The sequence below is a fragment of the Palaemon carinicauda genome, chromosome 9 (assembly GCF_036898095.1).
Source record: "Palaemon carinicauda isolate YSFRI2023 chromosome 9, ASM3689809v2, whole genome shotgun sequence".
Classification (NCBI taxonomy): Eukaryota; Metazoa; Arthropoda; class Malacostraca; order Decapoda; family Palaemonidae; genus Palaemon; species Palaemon carinicauda.
Genome location: NC_090733.1, coordinates 146,079,313 through 146,099,357, shown reverse-complemented (window position 1 = coordinate 146,099,357; position 20,045 = coordinate 146,079,313). Strand labels below are relative to the sequence as shown.

Below are 20,045 nucleotides of genomic sequence, written 5' to 3'. Positions count from 1 at the left end.
GGACGTCGCTACCCTCGACCTTGATGTGAAACCCATGGCTCTGGATGATCCCGACGCAAGTAGGGACATAGGTGAGTCAGGTGGTTCCCGGGCTGGGATTCCTCTCCCTAGCCCGGCTTTCTCTTCTACTTCCGACCAATCTTCTTTTCGCGGTTTTCCTGAGGCAACCGGGACTGATCTCAGCTCCCGACCTGTTCCCCCCAAAGTGAAGGCTCCTCACAAGCCTTTATATAGAACTCGCAAATCTTCCCAAGACCACAACCCTTTGAGATCGTCACCCTCGGAGGCTAAATCCTCCTCTACCAGATTCTCTCAAGACCCAATTGCTGTGCCCTCAACCTCTCAAGAAGTAGTCTCTGTTCCGGCACCTGTTCCCCCCCAGGCGGGATAATTTAACATGGAGGAATTTTCTGACAAACTGTTTGCTCGGTTTGAGTCGATGCTATCGTCTCATTCGAAGCAATCACAAGAGAGGATAGCTTCTGTGGAGAGCCTAGTCCAAGGCCTCATGAGTTCGGGGCTACCACCTCCACAACAGCAGTACCCCATTCCCGACGCCTCCAAGCTTCCTCCTTTCAATAAGAATAACCCTTGGAGGTTAGTATTGCATGCCCCCTTTTCGGAGGGTATGCTGTCAATCGAGGGTTTCAGTACACGGCCTCTTACGGACTACGAATTCTACCCGCCGGGTCTTGAATTCCCTTTCCCCGGCTACGCTCGCCTCACAGAAGAAGCTCTGATCTGTTTAGATAAGGTTCCAAAGGAAACTGTCATTTTTCCTAAGGAACAGGCACAGTCTGTCTTGGTTCGCCTGTTCCATGAGTGGGAATGTTTGAACACCATGCTTACGGCCCACAAGAGTTCGTACACTATGTTTGTGGCCGACGACCAAACCCCTACACCATGTGCGAACAAGATTCTGGAGTCGGTCTTCCAGGCTATCAAAGATGAGAAGCCTTTACCACAACTCAGGGAGACCGACTTAACCTCCCTCCTCTTTCCGGGGGACAGTGAATGTTGGCGGAATGCCCCAGCAACCTTTTCAGTAGGTGAGTTGAGCCCGGACTGTGCTCTAGGGAAGAGCTACAAGAAAACCTAATACTTTATTGTACACCTTTTGTCTTGGTGGGCATGAAGTCGCTAATGATACGAATCTTGCCCATAGAGGCTTTAGTAAAGTCACAACTGCCCATATGATCTCCGAATATCGTTTAATTTCTGGGAGTAAAATGTTGAAAAATAGTGCCAGAATGCCAATTTGTTCCAAAAGCAAGATGTTCAACAATATAGTTAAAACACATTATAGTTCAGGTAAGCTCTACCTCCGAGGTACCACTGCACCTATCATGATGACAAAGAAATTTTCTATTTGGAGAAAAGAAATTAGCTCTGCTATGGATCACAAGCACAGGAGAAAAATCTAAGACAAAAGTAGGTATCAACGTGGGAAATCAAATCTAACCAGTGTACACCAAAGAGCCTTTTACTTACCTCTAATGGGGGCTAAAGCTGCATCTTTTGCCAATGATGTTAAATCAGAGCCTGAGTAACCATCTGTCAAGCTTGCAAGAATCTCCATGTCTTTTGAACTTATTTGTGATTTCTGCTTCAATATAAGTTTCCCCAAGAGAAGCGCACGTGTATCCTTGTCAGGAAGTGATACATATACCCTTTTACTAAATCTCCTGCAAAAAAATTGTTAAGCTTAGATATGGAAATCTGTTACCTGGAGGGTGTAACGTGAATTAACACCAGAGGTATTATTTAATATCTTTCTTTCAAATTACACCATTGTAAAATAAAAAATTTTCTACAAAAATAGTCTCATTTTCCAACTAAAGGTAATTTGCTCTGCTAACAAAGATTTAAAGACAATTTCAATCTCTTGAAAACATAGGAATCTTTTATTTAAAAAGGTATGTAATTTTTCATGTTTTATGTCGACTCCACCATCGTAAAGTAAAATTCTTCCAAAGGATGAAACCAAATATGGACTGAAATCTAACTTGACAATATTTGTACAGCACTGAGGAGAGAAAAAGTAGAGGTTAGTCAGTAATTATCATTTGTAAAATATTAAAATAAATTATTCCATAACCTCAGAAATACTGCTGCAGAAATGAAACAGTTTACTGACCTTAATGCAGCATCATCCAGTTCCTGTGGCCTGTTTGTTGCACCCATAACAAGGATCCTCTCTTCAGCATCTGAGCGAAGACCATCAAACTCAACAAGAAATTCAGTTTTAAGCCTTCGGGATGCTTCATGTTCTCCTTCTCTTCGTTCACACAGTAGAGAGTCTATCTCATCAATAAAAATGATTGAAGGCTGGAAAAAAAAAATAACCAAAATTAAATTCAGAGGGCAGAATTAACATAACTACCCTTTATTTTTATCAAATTATAGTAATCACTTCCATGTTAGCATTTTCCATATCTGCATCCTTCCAGAGTCCGACTTTTTCTTGCTGCTATCATTGCATATAGGTTGTCTACTTTCCACAGGTTGGAGTCAAAGGGCTTGTAGCAACCTGTTTTTCCAGCTATGGTTGTAGCTAAACTAGTAATAATAATAATACAGTAATCTTATTGGCTAAGGTATTAGATTAGCTAACTCTCTCCTTCCATATTCCACCTCCATCAGAATGTGAGAGTTGGCCATAAGAACTCGGGGTGAGATGCATAAAAATAACAGGAATTTTAATAATGAAATGATAATGTCTATACTCAGGTGAGGTTTATTTCTTGCCCCCTTCCCCCATCCCACACCACCACGCCTTACAGACTAGTGAACATGTTTCAACTTCAAGACTGAGATAACCATATTATTTGACTTGCCCAAGTGCTCTTATAGCCATACAGCACCATATAAACACAAAACTCCATTAGAAAGGCACAACTATTACAGTGAAAGAAAATAGGAAATTTCAGATTTGATAGACATACATTGGTAATTACCTAGCTTTCAGAAGGAAGCTTTGTTAACCTCAAAAGCATATAAAAACTAATTATTACTGCAGCTACCTTGCACCTTGCACATATTTCCTTTTAGCAATGCCACACAATGCATCAAGTCAGTGATTAAAATCTTCAGGTGGTGTGTATAAAGGGTACGGCAGTGAGCAGAGAAAATTTTGAAATGTTAACAAATTTGGCACATAAATGTTCGTGCCATGTGCTTACCACTCACATGAATCAAGCGTGAGCACCTGTGAACACTGCCAATGCCAAGTGTCAGTGTGAGCCCATACTTAACCAAGTAAACAAGTAGTGTCATTGTGTTTCAATACGTATCAATGCTGCCCCCTTTTGTCGCACATTGCATAGATAATCATAACTTATGTGTATACAGTGCAAGAACAAGGATCAAGCAATGCTTCATTTGGCGTACCACATAAATGGCATATCTTTCCACTATGAAAATTTCAGACAAAAATCATGCAAGTGTCAAGGTGGCTTTGCTATGAAATAATTTTCAAATTAAAGTAATATACTTCAATGTATAGATAAAACAAATTAATAATGTCCTTACTTGTAATTCTCTTGCTACTGAAAATAGTGCTTTGACAAGCTTTTCTCCTTCGCCGACATATTTACTTGTTAACGTTGATGCGCTGATATTGAAAAAGGTTGCTGAACTCTCATTTGCCACTGCTCTAGCTAGCATGGTTTTACCATTACCTGGAACAAAACTTGATATCCATCATCTACTCCAACACAAAATCCCGTACAGTAAAGTTTTCCAATGTTTATTAGAAGCCTGAATATTCTGTTCATGATTTGACAACAGATAATAAATTACACGGATTCTTTTTCACACATGATCTTATAATATACAGTAATTATAAACAAAATCCCTGGCAATATTGACATACACCAAATTGGCAGGAGTCCATTCAGTAAAATGTAAATTAAAATACCTAGTGTTATCAAAAGAATAAAAATTACAAGTTTTAATCAAATTAGGCAAAATTATCTTACCTGGGGGACCAAATAAAAGAAGCCCTCTTGCTGGTGCTCGAAGTCCTGTGAATAGCTCTGGACGCAAAGATGGAAGAATAACAATTTCTTGCAATGCTTTTTTAGCAACCTGTAGAAAAAAACACCTCCTTATAACTCAATGTTTACACTCTCAATGAATGCAATAAATTGTAAATACTTCAATGTACAAGATAATGTGAATATTGATGCCACATCACAAATAGTTCAGCCACAACTGATTGCAAATCATGTAAAAAAACTTTTTATTTTATAACATTATTCCTTACAGCTTTCCCATCTTAATATCACATAATATACAGAATTTTCAATCATTTATGAAAAGAAGTTTCAACAAAGAATTTATACACCAATTCTAGGAAGCATGTTCATTACTTTTCAAAAAAAAGGTCAACTTACTTCTTGTCCTGCAATGTCTTCCCAATTAACTGGTGGTGCAGTATCTAAAATTTCATCCATGATGCCCTGTGCCAGTTTGGAATCTACTCCTTTAATACAAGCACTCTGGGTTCTTCTGTGAGACGGAGTATGTTTTGGTGTTCCATTACCTCCATTATTTGCAAGACCTGATCCAGCAGATCCTCTTCGCTTCACAGGTGAACCATTTGCTACGTTGTTGCCATTCTGCCATAATTTAAGAGAGAGCAAAGGTTAAAGCACTCCTAAAGATTGTTCTGCTATTGCTATTCTCACATAGTTCCTTGCACCATTCAACTTTTTCTAATAAAACTTTGTTAGATCATTAAATCATGCAACTTATTTTTTTTTATGGAATATTTCAAACAAGTTACTTCACCCAGTTCAAGTTGATGATTTTAAATACATAGAATCCAAATATATTTCAACCCTATGGTTATATTTCACAAGAAAACAAAAGCTTAGGCCATTAACTTGTGTGAGCAATGCAATAAGATAATGTTTACAGTGAACATACAACTGTCAAATATTTCTAAAATCTTCAATATCAGTTTCCTTCTCTTCAGTAATTAAAGTGGATAACATCAAATATATACTGCATAAAAGCAAACCTGATTTGAGAGCTGCCTTCTAACACTTGGAGGAGTGCCTGGGTGTTTTCCATCTCGTGCCTTGCTCACAACTCTTGAACCCATATTTCGAGGAAGGGTCTGACTCTTATGGCTGAGAGCTGTGATGCGCTTGGCCGTTGGGATCTTCTTGAAGGTCTTAGCATCTTCAGGAAATTATAAAGATGGTACATTTAATAATTACAGAGAAAACATTAATCTTTCACATACAAAATTATGGCAACAAATCAAACCAGCAACTTAAGAGCAAAAGCTTAATGAACAGATGAAATAAAAAATCAGGTGACACAAAAGACAGTAAGTGATTACTGAAAGTTCATGCAAAATACAAAATAGACTACAGTACTTTTAAACAGAAATTACAAAATAAAAGCTTACTCATACCATAATCAACGAAATTACGTACTCATCTAAAACCAGTAAGAAATAGATTTCATAATAACATAAAAGTTATTTTATTTGATCATTGCTATAAGCAGTATAAGACTACAGTACTACATGTGTACAGTATTTAAATGCAGTAGAAAAGAGCCTGTTTCTTTGCTCTCATGTTCTAACAGCTTGCTTTTTTCCACAAACATCCATATAAAGCAAAGCTATAACGCTCACAAAATAATCTTGGACAAAATATTAATTCATTACTAAAACTATACTGACCTGGAGTTGGCTGCTTAAACAGATGTGTATGTAAGTGTACCTTAGTGAAGAGTGTAATTACCAATTGGTAAATTTGTCCTCTGAACTAATAATAGCCTTAACTACTTATCTTTACATCACTTGGTTTAGGATGAGTTAGAAGTTTTATATAGGAATTTAAAAATATTTTCCCTTTAATTTATGTAATTTACAATTCAATCAATAACTTTGGATACATTGGGACATGTTACTTGCCATGGATACAAGACATGAAGTAATCAATTTGTTCCTCTGTAGTTCAAAGTATAAAAAATCTTTCTTCACACGAAAACTCTTGGCAGATATCAGCCTATTTTTATGCAAACTACAGAATTACCCATTTAAAGTAAAATCCTTTATTTGAAAATTGAATGTAGATGAAAGAATTACTGCTACAGCTTCTTTCAAAATGGCAAAATTAAATTATCAATGTTTGTATTATGATGGTTAGGAACCGTTTCAAATATTGTACACGTACAATGGATTACTGCTCTTATAAAAGGATTGTGATATAAATCATGCCTACTTTAATATGTACAGCAATGCCAGATTATGTAAATCTTAATAAAATAGGCTGTTTAGCAGCCAAGATCTCTTTCTTTTGCAAGTTTTCCCAGTAAAGCTACTGCATATTCCACTATCAAACAGGATGATGATAATAATGACTACACTGCTTTGCGTGAAGGGCACTTAGGGCAATATCCAATTATGTTTTAATGGTGCAAATTCCACCAATGCAATAATAAATGAGTACTGCAGTCTCAAGAGTTACTTAATAAACAGTTAAACATAATATATCTCATATGATGACAGATTCTTCATAGTCACATACGTACAATTAGACTTTAATTTAGTATGTACTTAAAAACAAAAGAAACAAATTTGGGGATTACTGGATAGAGAAGTTCCCTTGATTTTTATAACATTTACCTTAAAAAACATACCTAATGATTAGCTATGATCATTCTACCTACCAAGGCTTAAACCCTTGACCAATCACTTCTCTCATAACTCCATCAACAAACACATTGAACAACCCTGGCGGCATCACACATCACTGTCTCAGCCGCACCCTCACTGGAAATCACTCACACACTTCATTTCCTTTACTAACATAAGCTTTACTGCATATATATATATATATATATATATATATATATATATATATATATATATATATATATATATATATATATATATATATATATATATATACAGTACAGTATATATATATATATATATATATATATATATATATATATATATATATATATATATATATATATATATATATATATATACAGTACAGTATATATATATATATATATATATATATATATATATATATATATATATATATATATATATATATATATATATATATATATATATATATATATAAACTCTTCACTGCTTGCAACAACCTTCCACAAATGCCATATAACCTCATCATATTCTACGCTACTTCCCTATCAACTCTATCATAAGCTTTCTCCATATCCATAAATGCAACATACACCTCCTTACCTTTTGCTAAATATTTCTTACATATCTGCCTAACTAAGACTCTTCTAAAGCCACCCTGTGTGTGCATCTTCTAAGATTGTATCCTCTGTTATATCCTTAATCCTATCAATTAACACTCTACCATACAATTTTCCAATCACTTCACTTCCTCACTATGATCATACCTCATATTTTTCCTGTATTGTTTTGACACACTTCTACACTTTCCTTAGAAACAATAAACTTACCTATATTCTAGATCAATTTTATTAACAGTTTTACCATTGTGGAACCCTTGAACTAGTTATCAGGTTAAGAGAACTCCTACATAAAAATAATCCTATCATTTTTTATACCTTTAATTTCCCTCTAAAAACAAAATTTGTACGAAAATAATACGTAATTTTGGGAATATCCTTTTTTGCTTTTAGCCTGCTGCAGTAGATTGAAAAATCTCAAAGTTTCTTTCTGAAACATTTCTCAATTTAATCTTCTTTTAAACAAAAATTCATTACTTGAAGTCAATACATGATCTTGATGGACTTGCAATAACTTGTTCAGTTGATCACAGCATCTGACAATAAAAGTAGATTTCTATTTCACTCTCAACAGCCAATCTTGTATAAACTACAGTACAATGTGATGTTTAGTAATAGTGTCTGTAAACTCAATTTGGATAGGAGGGCTGCTGTTCTTTCAATTAATCACACAAAGCCTCTTTATTGCTATGTAACTTCTCATTTATATATGTTATTGTGCAGTTTGAAAGTGGAACACTTTCCATTTCTTGTACAGCTTCTTGTCCTAGCAATTTATACTATATAGCTCTACATGCTGGCATTATTAGATTCTCACAGTGACTTTTTGGCTAGTGCAATAGTTTTTTCTACCAAATAACTTGCGTATAGTCTTTTCGCTCTGTTTATTAAAAATTCCAACAGCCTTTAGCCTTATGAAATACTGAAATTTTCACAATAATTTTTATTACAACTATGATTGATGAAAAGTATTTTCTAGTTTGCTGGACCCACTGTGGATGTGTTTAGTGTCATAATGAATAAGATTCTAAACACAAAACTGGCTGAAAAATATACTGTATATACATGACTAGCTTATTTATCACTACTTTTCTCAAGTAAAAAGCTGAATTTATACTAATGCAAGTAAAGTCTCTACCATACAGAATTAGTGTTGTATATTTTATATTATAAATCAACTTAATATCAATGAGTCATATTATTGAAAAGGCTTTATTTCTTAGATTTAAAAATCAAAACAAGCAAAATAAAATGGAGAGCAAGTAATATTAATGAAAGAAGGGATTACATTAGAATAGAAGTATAAAAAAAGAGATTAGCAGTTTAAGCCTTGAAACAATAGCATCTAAAATCTTAAAAAACAAAAAATTGCTTCTAAAATCCTAATTCGAAAAAGCACCTAAAAACTCAAGTAACAATCATAACATTACAAAAACAAAAATATAAAGACAAAAGCATTTGCCTATACAGTATCGTACATGTATACACAAAGTACTGGACATACAAATGTAAAAAAATTCACTTGTGCCTATGTAAAGGTCAGTGGTCAAAACTTGGCAGCTGGTCACTGAAAAAGGGGTTATTGGTATCAAAGGATAGAGCCAGGCAATGCTATTAGGATGTCAGGAGCCTCATGGAAAGGAAAAGTGCCCAGGGGGTGCCAAATGCAAACTCTGAGGGCTCTTCTAAATCAAAATTACATGCCCATCAACAAACCATCTGTATGGAGGCAACCATTAGTAAATTCATAATCTACTGTAGGTTAAAATTTTACAAAGTATTTGTTAGTATAATGCTTGGAAAAATAAAAATCATGTTAAGAGAGCTGTACTTTTGTGTACAGTAAACTCTATCCCCAGAAAAATCCATGAGATTTGTAAGGGGGAAGAAAGAGTTGTGAAATCATATCTATTTGCTACAGTAGTCTGAGAAAACATAGGAAAAAAATATTCTTAGGATTTTTCATAAAATATCTCCATTCCTAACTCACTTGAATAATATCTAATGGTTCCACAATGATATCTAAAGACATTTCTAAAAAAAAAAGAAATTATATTAATTTTCTACAATTGCTATTCTTTATTTCATTATAGTCAATGGAACCCATGCATGCCCAAGTCTGTAACTATTAATCAATATCCAGGAAACTTTTAAAAGTATCCCAAAAATTCTACATGTAGGTTTTAGGTTGATTTTATAAGATGGTACACAAAACTTTCCAATTCATTTGCACTTGACCACTTTAAAAACTGTCTTCATTAAAACAGCTATCACATTTAAGCTTGCCACTATGTTACTCAGGTGCCATCTAGTGCCCATAAGCAGCACAAGTTTTAACCTTTGTTACATATCTGTAGTGTGTACCTTATTTTGCAAGCAACATCCCAACCAATCAAATAAAATATCAGTCCTTGAACCATGCATTTGAAGGCTAAGCTTAAGCATGTGTCTATTCAAAAGAGCAATGCTGAGTTATCATAAATAATTTACAGTGCTAACATCCCAAGTGCAAAGTAATCCAGAGCTAAGGAGCCTAATGTTTATACTGACGCTGAAGCAAAATAAACTAATCTAGATCTCAACTGTTACTACATTATATTGTAAAAGAAATCATTAATAGTAAAATTAATTTCTTCAATTGCAGTTTCATTTCTATATTTAATATCAAAGACTTCAAACCCTTAAAGACTGTTAATCATCCTTTAATTATGTACTATGACACAAATCTCACTATTTCAGTAATCACTAAAATCAAAATTTTAAGAAAGTTATTAGTTGCAACCACTATAAACCAATTTTTCAGTAGGAAATCCTAAACTGAAGATAAAGAGAGGGTTAACCCACAGTTAAGAGTAATTTCAGTAAGTAAATTGGGAGGAAAATAACAGCATACTCTATAAACAAAGAAGTGCGCTACCTTCAGAAGCTTTACTGGGCTGAGTGGAACCATTTCGTCGATCAGCAGAGGTTCGCCCTGAATCTGTAAGACTCATGACCTGAGGTGCTACGCGGGCACGAGGCTTGTTTATGTGAGGAGGGGTATGATTTGTGTTCACCTTGTGACTTGGGGTGTTGGTTGCCTTAGCACCCCCAATGTATCGAGTAGGGGCATGGGTATGGCGGGGAGCAGGAGTGACTGGGGGAGTGAGGGTTGTGAGGAGAGGCACATCCAACTCCAGCTGCTGCAGGTGAACCAACGAATCTAGAAAACAATAACACTCGTGTCTCATGCATAAGTCAACTGACAGAAGAAAATAGGGAGTTAAAAGAAATAAAATAAAACTTACAAAATCTGCCAAATGAAACATAATTATGGCTTCGCTACTTCAAAATAAGCATAATTGTTATATTCTAAAAGAAATGTTTAAAAAATAAAAATCCTACTCAAAATTTCAATGCTTTAATGAGGAAAATTAACAGTAAAATATCTCTACTTCTCAACATCACAGCAAAATTTTTAATGTTATGAGATAACAAAAAATTGGGGCCAATACATTAAAACTTTCTTTTACTATAAAAAGGCATTCCATTTTCTTTAAATTGGCTTCACAAGATAACATCCACTTACATATATATATATATATATATATATATATATATATATATATATATATATATATATATATATATATATATATATATATATATATATATATATATATATATATATATATATATATATATATATAACATTTAGTTAATTGCAGATACAGTAATTAAATTACAATAAAGGACAACTTGAGCTATTATCCTTGCTATTAGAAGTATATCAACAATACTTCTTTGTTACATTAAAGCAATTATAAAAATTATTTATCTTATTTTCCTGAGATTAAGAAAAATGGATTTAGAAAAAAGTGATGACCCAATTTTGGTTCATGCCAGCAATAATGAATTGAGAAATTCAATTGATTTTAACAAGTCAAACAGGAAAAGATGTATCATATACCAATCATAACGTTACAGATAAATTGCTGGTTAATTGCCAATAGAATTCACCTGAAATGCATTTTCAAATTCAGTTCACTTTCATTTTTTACTAAAAACTGCCATAAATTAGTAAACTAAATGCCATTTTAATACTGATACAAATTCAAATTATTTTTCAGTAGATATATTTTACTATGAGCACACAAGTAAAGATATGGAAACAAAAGTGCATATATAGGCAAAAAAATTGAGAAATTTTTAAGATAAGATACTTAAGAGCATGCAATAAAAGGAAATACTCTCTACGCATAAGTTCTTACTCTTACTTAAAAAGGATTTTTAAAATATAATCTGTGACAATATTTATCAAAATAATTCAGAAAGAAATTCTAGATAAAAAGAAACTTAAACTAATGAACACGAACAATAGTTCAAATAAATTATATAACACAAAAGACATACAAACAAAATCCAGTGAAAAATTATTATAATTCTGAAATTTAATAAAATTTCTTCTAAAGATCAATATAATGAAGACTATGCAATGTTTAAGATAAAAATAAATAAACGTATATTTAACCATGTAAATAAAAGCCAAATTAAATTTATATGGCAATCTTGAACCAAGCCATGAACATAAACATAAAGAATATAACCATACATTCTATAATTTCCCTACAGCATTAACAAATCGAAATTAACTGATCTAAACAAGTAATCAACAAATATAACATGTCACAAACATTACACCAAAAGCCACAACGACATACCTAGCATGTCCAATCTCTCTTTGGCCATGATAAGATTTGTCCTCATCTTGTCTTGTAATCTCTGAGCCCTTTCGTACGCCTCTCCCCGACCAGTGCAGTCGACAGAAATCCCAGACTCCAGCTCCGAGATCCCACGACGGTAACACTCCATAGCCAGCTCTTTGCAACCTGCAAGAAAAGCGGTCGAAATAAGTCGAAGGTATTGGGCAGTCACTGGACGGTTCTTCATATAACTGTTGATAGGTACAGGAAATATTGTATAAGTGAGAGATATGTACAGAAAAGTTAAGGTCTTGGTGACCACACTATTCATTATGGGAAAGCAATTAATTTAGCTGTAATGACACACGGTGTGTGTGTGTGTGTGTGTGTGTGTGTGTGTGTGTGTGTGTGTGTGTGTGTGTGTGTGTGACATTTGCGTTAACAGATAAATGTTTTCTCTTACAGCGGTATTTTACGACTCTACTTCTCAGAAATTCCTAAGGAAATTGAACGTTGGAAATAGCTGTGCTGTTAAATAAATGTAATTTACATTACATTATCAGTGAAAAGTCATAAAATTTCCACTATAAAATAAGTGAAATATTCCTGGAAACTAGTTAAAAATTGCTTAACAGGAAACTGTTTCTCCGTGGAATTTTATTGTAAAAACAGCCAGACACATAACACAAAAATCCTTAAGTAAAATCATTACCTTCAACTTTAAAGAGGAACATTTTCAATTCATAACTTCAAAAAACATTTGATGAAAGTAATATTTCTAAGACTGCTGGATAATTAATAGTCAGCTAAAGCCTATAATAGGCACCAACTACGTTTCCTAGACACAAAGAATATTTATAACATACTGGTTAAATTACAGAACGGTCTGCCTAGTTCTGAAGTAGAATCGTTGAAACTTCCGTAGGTTAAACTAGCGCAAAATGCTATTACGAACATCCATAATTTAGTATTATCTATTTATTCTGTTATTATTTTCTCCTTGCTACGCTTCTTTACATATTGTTACTCCTGGGCTTATAACATCTGGGGCTGCAGCTGAGGTCAATGATAATAAATCATAGCAATTCCAGTGTTATTCTTAGTAAAACGCGGGTAGCAAACTCCGTAGAGTTTATTCAAACCTTGTGGTGCTTTTTCTTTTTAAATTTACTTGAATTATATCCAAGTCACTTCCAAATGATATTATAAACGGTCCGGATTCCAGACACACACACACACACACACACACACACATATATATATATATATATATATATATATATATATATATATATATATATATATATATATATATATATATATATATATGTATATATATATGTATGTATGTATGTATGTATGTATGTATGTATATATATATATATATATATATATATATATATATATATATATATATATACATATCAATTCGTGTGGGTAAGATCATCAGGCTTTACAGCTTTATTTCTTCCGTTTAATCGAGGAATAAACGAAATCAAACATGCCCAGCATGCCCCAATCTATAGATTAGAAATCGAAAGCATATATCATATGCAGCGTTCAAAAGTGCAGGAGAGTAACGTACGGGATGCTGCCCTTTCACTTCGGTCGATCAATATCTACCAATTGGAGTTTTGCAGTCAACTCATTTCTTGCTCCTGAGCTATAAAAGATGTGTGGGTTGAGTTTGACTGTATTTTTATATAACAGAAGAGTTTTACAGCAAACAATAAATGGTCAAGAAACGTTTGAATTGAGAATAAGTAACAAGAAAATTAAGGATCAAACTATAGAGAATGAGTAACCATGAAATGAAGAACATGAGAGAAAAAGCAAAGTCCAAAATCACAAGAGAGAGAATGAACTTAACGTTGCCAGGTACATATTTTTTGTCTGTAATTTCCCCCATCATAAAACTATCTTTCAACATATAAAGTCCTTTTAGAACAACACAACGAACAAATCTTCGCTATCCATAGCGTCAAGAAATTATCACAGCAGATATGAAAAACATATTACACATAAGAAAATATCAGATTGTCATAGCTCTATGATCAGAAATTATAGTAAGAATAAAAAAAAAAAACGAAAATATCTGACTCTTGCATGTGAGTGAAGGTCAAAAGGTACTGAATAGAGTATTCTATAGACCTTGCGGTAACTAGGTAAACGAGAATGACTGACGTAGAACTAATGTGTGTCTGTCATGAATGTGAGCCCTCCTTGCTTGTGTAATTTGCTTCTGCACAAACGAAAAAGCTGATGATGAAGGCGAGAGTTCGGGGGATGGGAGGGGGGGGGGGGGGGGCGCTATTGTTGGTAAGTAGCACTGTTCAGTTTATACACATTTCCGAGTTTCAAACCGGCACGTGAATGGATGTCCCTAAATGTTACGACAATCTATTAAAACAAATTACGTTAACGCCGTAACAGTATGAACGATGGGGGGGGGGGGGGAGCATTGCCAATGGTTAAAGAGATTTGAAAATATATTGCAAACAGAGGAAGGTAAAACGTAAAGACAAGATAGAGTTCCTGGGAGAGAGAAAGGGAGGACACTTGGCAATTATCCAACGGGATTCGAAGCAAGTGTCATGAAGTAAAATCTAGATTTGGATGTTAATGAAAATTTAAAGCAAAAATAGTTGACGCTGAAATTGTTGACTAAAATACGGAAATCTTTAATTTTATTTATGAATATGGATCACAAGACGCGCTAATGGGGTCTAGAAAGCTACTCAGAACGCCCCCAACACTAAGGACTAAGTCTTAAAAATTTTAAAGAGGTTGGACAGCAAGATATTAGAGAGGTGATCTTTAGCCACACTCAGGTTTTAACGAAAGGGTGTTGCAGAGACCGTTAATAATGCATACAGTGCATGAATTGCGGTGGACTGCCAGCAATAACTCCGAAAAGAGAAAATATGAGAAATGAACATGATAAAAAGTTCGATGAAGCCAGATGAACTGAAAACATTGGATGTTCTCATTGTTTACAAGGGGACAGAGATAATAAAGTATGATAGAATGTTTTAATACAGAGAAAAGAAGCTAAAATTCTTTTGTTCATATATTTTGATTGTTATGTAATTTGAGATGCGCGAAAAAAAGAAGAAGAAGAAGAAGAAGAAGAAGAAGAAGAAGAAGAAGAAGAAGAAGAAGAAGAAGAAGAAGAAGAAGAAGAAGAGCAGTATTGTGGTAGTTTCGAGATTTGGGAAGTTTAGGAAGAACAGGTTTTAATGAATCAAACAAATAACATAGATAAATGACTTTAATCCTTTATTGTTATATAAGCAAACACATGCCCTTCACAGTTAGCAGAAAGCCGTAGTAAAGGTAAAATTATTTGGAATTTAAAGTTCAGAATAATTAACGTACTGTCTTCAGATGATAAATTATGAAAATGGTTCAAATAAAACTTAAGTTATAATAAAACATCCCTCGACTGTGAGCTAAGTCTTCTTTTATATATATATATATATATATATATATATATATATATATATATATATATATATATATATATATATAAATACTGTATATATATATATATATATATATATATATATATATATATATATATATATATATATATATATATTTATATATATATATATATATACACACACACACACACACACACACAATATATATATATATATATATATATATATATATATATATATATATATATATATAACACCATATAAAAAAATGTCCACTGGTTCTCGAAGTATCATGCTAAAGAACATAACTAACCATGAAGATTGATAGCATTATATTTTGCTGGTATTCAAACAGCACATCCTTTAGAAAAAAAAGTATGGGCTTTTGAATAGACTTGGAGAGGGTATGCCCATGGCAAATGCCACTCATAATTACCAAAGGAGTTATTAACTCACAAGCTTTAGATAAAGAGGTTCATGCTAAAAGAAAGAAAAAAAAAAAGAAAAAAAATCGTGACAAATTTAAAGCTTAAAATGAAGCAGTCATTGATGTCTTGTTTTTCAAACACCAATTACATTTTAAGCAAAATTTACATAATAAATCTATCAATATTAAAAATAAAAATAATCTTATGATGTTAGGGTTCCAGATCTACTTGAAAAATCTATTTCTCAAGACAATAATTAGTAGCTAAAACTTAGACTGGGGACGAATAAAAAAAATGACGCAATCCACCTGGCTTTTGTTAGTTACAGCGAAGCTATTAAAAAAAGCAATATGGCTAAGAGAATGATGTGTTTGCAGACCAAATGAACTTTCATAAAACTCCAATATCTGGAATCAATGCCACATAAAACGCCGGATATTTTGCAAGGAGAGAGAGAGAGAGAGAGAGAGAGAGAGAGAGAGAGAGAGAGAGAGAGAGAGAGAGAGAGAGAGAGAGAGAGACTACGCTCTAAGCAGCACACACACACACACACACACACACACACAATAGTGGCCGTATTGATCACATGGGTACGACTGAAGTTGCACCAATCTCAAAAGTTCTTGATTATAGCGAAGAGAAGATTCATAATGACTTTCATAAAACATCAGTACAACAGTTCTCATGACTTCGGTTAAGATATAATAATCAAGAAGATTTTTTTGGGGGGTCAATTAAGGTTTAATGCACCAAGACGATAAGGTTAATAAACTCAGCGAGTGCGGAAAAGCATTTCTTAGCCAGCCTTTTGGGTTCGCGGAAAAAAGAAAGAAAGAAATGCGTGGATTGTCGATATTCACCTTAGTTATAAGATAGCTTTATGGAAAGATTTTACCCACGGAAAACATAAAAATATTATATGAGAATGTATCTAACCATTAAATAAAAGAAATTAAAATATTATATGAGAATGTATCTAACCATTAAATACAAGAAATTATTGAATAGATAAAAGTAGTCTATACAAAATGCAGACATTAGAAATACAGCCTCAAATCTCCGGGAACGAACAGCCCCAGGTCACTGACCTTTCGGGGTTAAAGATCTCCGAGGACAAAGTTTTCATCCTAAAAAGTAAAACGCAATGAGCCAAGTCTGTCTCAATGGCTTTTATAGCCGCGTCTAAGAGATGTCACGCTGATGGACAGGCGTGTCTCTTAAGGTGGAAATTGCAATTCTTACTCTTCGAGAGGAAAGTATTCCCTTTTTGGCAATTTTTCCCGAAGAAAGATAACTTTGAGCCGGGAGTAGAGAAGAGGAATGCGGGATTCTGGAATGTAGGTCAATGGGGCTTAAGTAGAAAATCCTTTAATGGATTTACAGATTTTATGTTAAAGGGCCATTTTACTTATTGGTACATTTACTATATCTTGTAGGTTATATTTTCTTAAAGCTTATTGATATTATGCTTATACGCACAATATTTTACTTGAAATTCATGACACAGTTGAAAAGGATCTATAACTTAAGATCTTATGCCAGATAGCCAAGCGATAATCTTTATTTGCTTTTCCAGTACAATTCGGTAAAAATAAATCTGATTTTCCAGTAGGACTACTTTTCTTGTAACAACAACAACAACAATAATAATAATAATAATAATAATAATAATAATAATAATAATAATAATAATAATAATAATAATAATCTCATTCATATTCAACTATAGAAATTATCTTGAAAATATCCTGAAAAATAAACAACATATATCTGCAAGTGCTAAGAACCCATGTTTAACACTTTGAAGAAAATGGACTTCTTTTTTCAAAGCAATGAAAGGCGACGACCATCCCCTACAAATCTCACTCCACTAATTAGCACATTGTACTCTCTTAAACATATAAACTAAACTTCAATATGACATAAATGTAAAATGGTAGGCTGATCTTGGATTCCCCAGGCTTACTTCCGAGTTGAATCCATCGCTTTACCTAGAATCCATTTCATGCCCTTTATTCTTAGAGATGTCGTGCTGTGAATAGGCATGAGGTATATGGTTGGAAAAAATGGACGGTGGTCTATCCTCTGGAGTATGGCAAAGGAAATGTTGAAAAGGCAATAAAGGGGAAAAAGAGCTGTGACAAGAAATGGGACATACTATTGACATACAGTATCTAGGCTACTTACACATAAAAAGATCGTTCGGGAAATAAATAGTGTTTGCTGAAACGAAAGGTACGGTGATCTAAATGGCCTAATTTATTTGGCTGAGTTAAGTGCCTAATTTTCCATAATGGCTTTGATAAATTCTTGCATAAAAAATCAAGCTCACACAACTCTCAGACCCCATTTACAACCAACATATATATATATATATATATATATATATATATATATATATATATATATATATATATATATATAATATATATATATATATATATATAATATATATATATATATAAAGAGAGAGAGAGAGAGAGAGAGGAGAGAGAGAGAGAGAGAGAGAGAGAGAGAGAGAGAGAGAGAGAGAGAGAGAGAGAAAATCCTGAAGTTCAGTTACCATGACTACCTTAATACTATGTTCGTAAACAATTAAGGCAAACAAACATCTAAACCATACCCGAAACATACCCATGCCCCAAATGAATCTCCATAAAATTCCGAAATACGACAGTTAAAACACTTAAAGGCCTGACTAAATATGCTTCAGAAGGAAGTAAATCACCAGATGTGAAGCTCCTGGGTATGACTAGATTAAATATTCTCTAACATTTTAATCTAAAGTAGGATGTCGGCTTGCAATTAACGGTCACTCGTGAATGGTAAAGGCAAGGAAAGGACAATACCGTACATACAGGACAAGCCCTTGAGACTGACCATAATATACACAAGATCAGCACCCAATCTAGGACCATAGAAGGCCAAGCAATGGCAGCTAATGACTCTGCAGGTGTGCCAATAGGTTCTTAACTAGTAACGTTACGTTCAATGGAGATCTTATTTTGTGAGCACTCAGGATCTCAATGCGCACAAGGTGTAGCATATCTTTATTTAAAAAATGAAGGAATAATTGCTAGTTTGCGGCTAGTAATTCACCTTCATCCAACCAAGATAAACAAATTAATGTATGGGTTGGTTGATAGATAATGTTTTATATAAAAAACAGCAAGAGGATCAAAGAGGAACCTCTCCACCTTTATAATGAAAAAAAAAGGTAAATACGTGAATATTCTTTGCATTTTCAATCACAAAGCCAATCTTGAACATTGTATCTATTTACTGCATTTGAACTGGATAAAACAACTATTACAATAAAAAAAACTATTAAATGAAACGCACAGGTTTAACAGGTTAACAAAATCAAGCCAGATATATCCACAGTGAAATTAATTGATCGAGTCTAATTTTTTAATTGAAGATTAGAAACTCATATCTCTCATCAACATCGTTCAAAAACCCAGTACAATTTGTCCAATCAGCCATTACGGTATAATGAATTGGAAGCGAAACATTATAGGAAACGTAACAGTTAAAATAAACGGGACGGGTTCCAGTAAATGGCGTATTTCCGCCAATAACAGTAAAACGAGTTATCTCGTTAAATGAAGCACGGACACAGACGTAAATGTCTGTGTGATTATCGGGAAGCGATGCTAAAGCAGACAAAACAAAATTTTCTTTGGACAATTGGTCCAATGAAAACTCGACCGCTATCATAATTCTAATTATCATTGGAAAATACATTAATTTAGATGATGAGTGCACAAGCACTGTTTTTTTAGAATTATAATTATATCAATTATAACACTGCAGCACTTTGATCTTCGTCAAAAGATGGAAAAAAATATTACATCAATGACAAAACAAGAACAAAATTATATTAATTGATATAACCATGTAAAATAATAAAGTCCTCACATGATCATTACATAACAAAGCTATTACTACATATACCGAGGTAGCTTGACTGAAAGGACATATGCTGATGAATATACGAAATTATATTCCAGAAAATCCAAAGACCTTCACACACTACAATGTAAGGTATCTAAATAAGGATCATTAGAAATGTATACAAAATAAAATCCCGGTCACTCTATGACAAGCGACTCCTACCAAAAACAAAAGTTGGAGACGTGGCGTGTTATGGCCAGACAGCCTTCTGACATAAAAACATGCGACTGGCCCTTTCTCACGCACGCTGTCTTCAGGCATCCGAGAAA

At 33.6% G+C, this 20,045-nt stretch overlaps 1 protein-coding gene across 2 annotated transcripts in view; it reads right to left on the bottom strand.

The window, feature by feature from the left end:
* LOC137647237 (spastin-like) overlaps positions 1 to 20,045 on the bottom strand; it is a 197,256-nt gene that overhangs the window by 8,842 nt on the left and 168,369 nt on the right. Inside the window, exons 2-9 of one of the 2 annotated variants that reach the window (XM_068380617.1) lie at positions 11,964 to 12,131; positions 10,181 to 10,465; positions 5,027 to 5,190; positions 4,398 to 4,622; positions 3,981 to 4,089; positions 3,532 to 3,680; positions 2,138 to 2,328; positions 1,492 to 1,685 (exon numbers count right to left, since the gene is read on the bottom strand). In XM_068380617.1, the coding sequence (XP_068236718.1) occupies positions 1,492 to 1,685; positions 2,138 to 2,328; positions 3,532 to 3,680; positions 3,981 to 4,089; positions 4,398 to 4,622; positions 5,027 to 5,190; positions 10,181 to 10,465; positions 11,964 to 12,131 (1,485 nt within the window). The remainder of the gene's footprint in view (positions 1 to 1,491; positions 1,686 to 2,137; positions 2,329 to 3,531; positions 3,681 to 3,980; positions 4,090 to 4,397; positions 4,623 to 5,026; positions 5,191 to 10,180; positions 10,466 to 11,963; positions 12,132 to 20,045) is intronic. The other variant, XM_068380618.1, reaches the window with a different exon arrangement.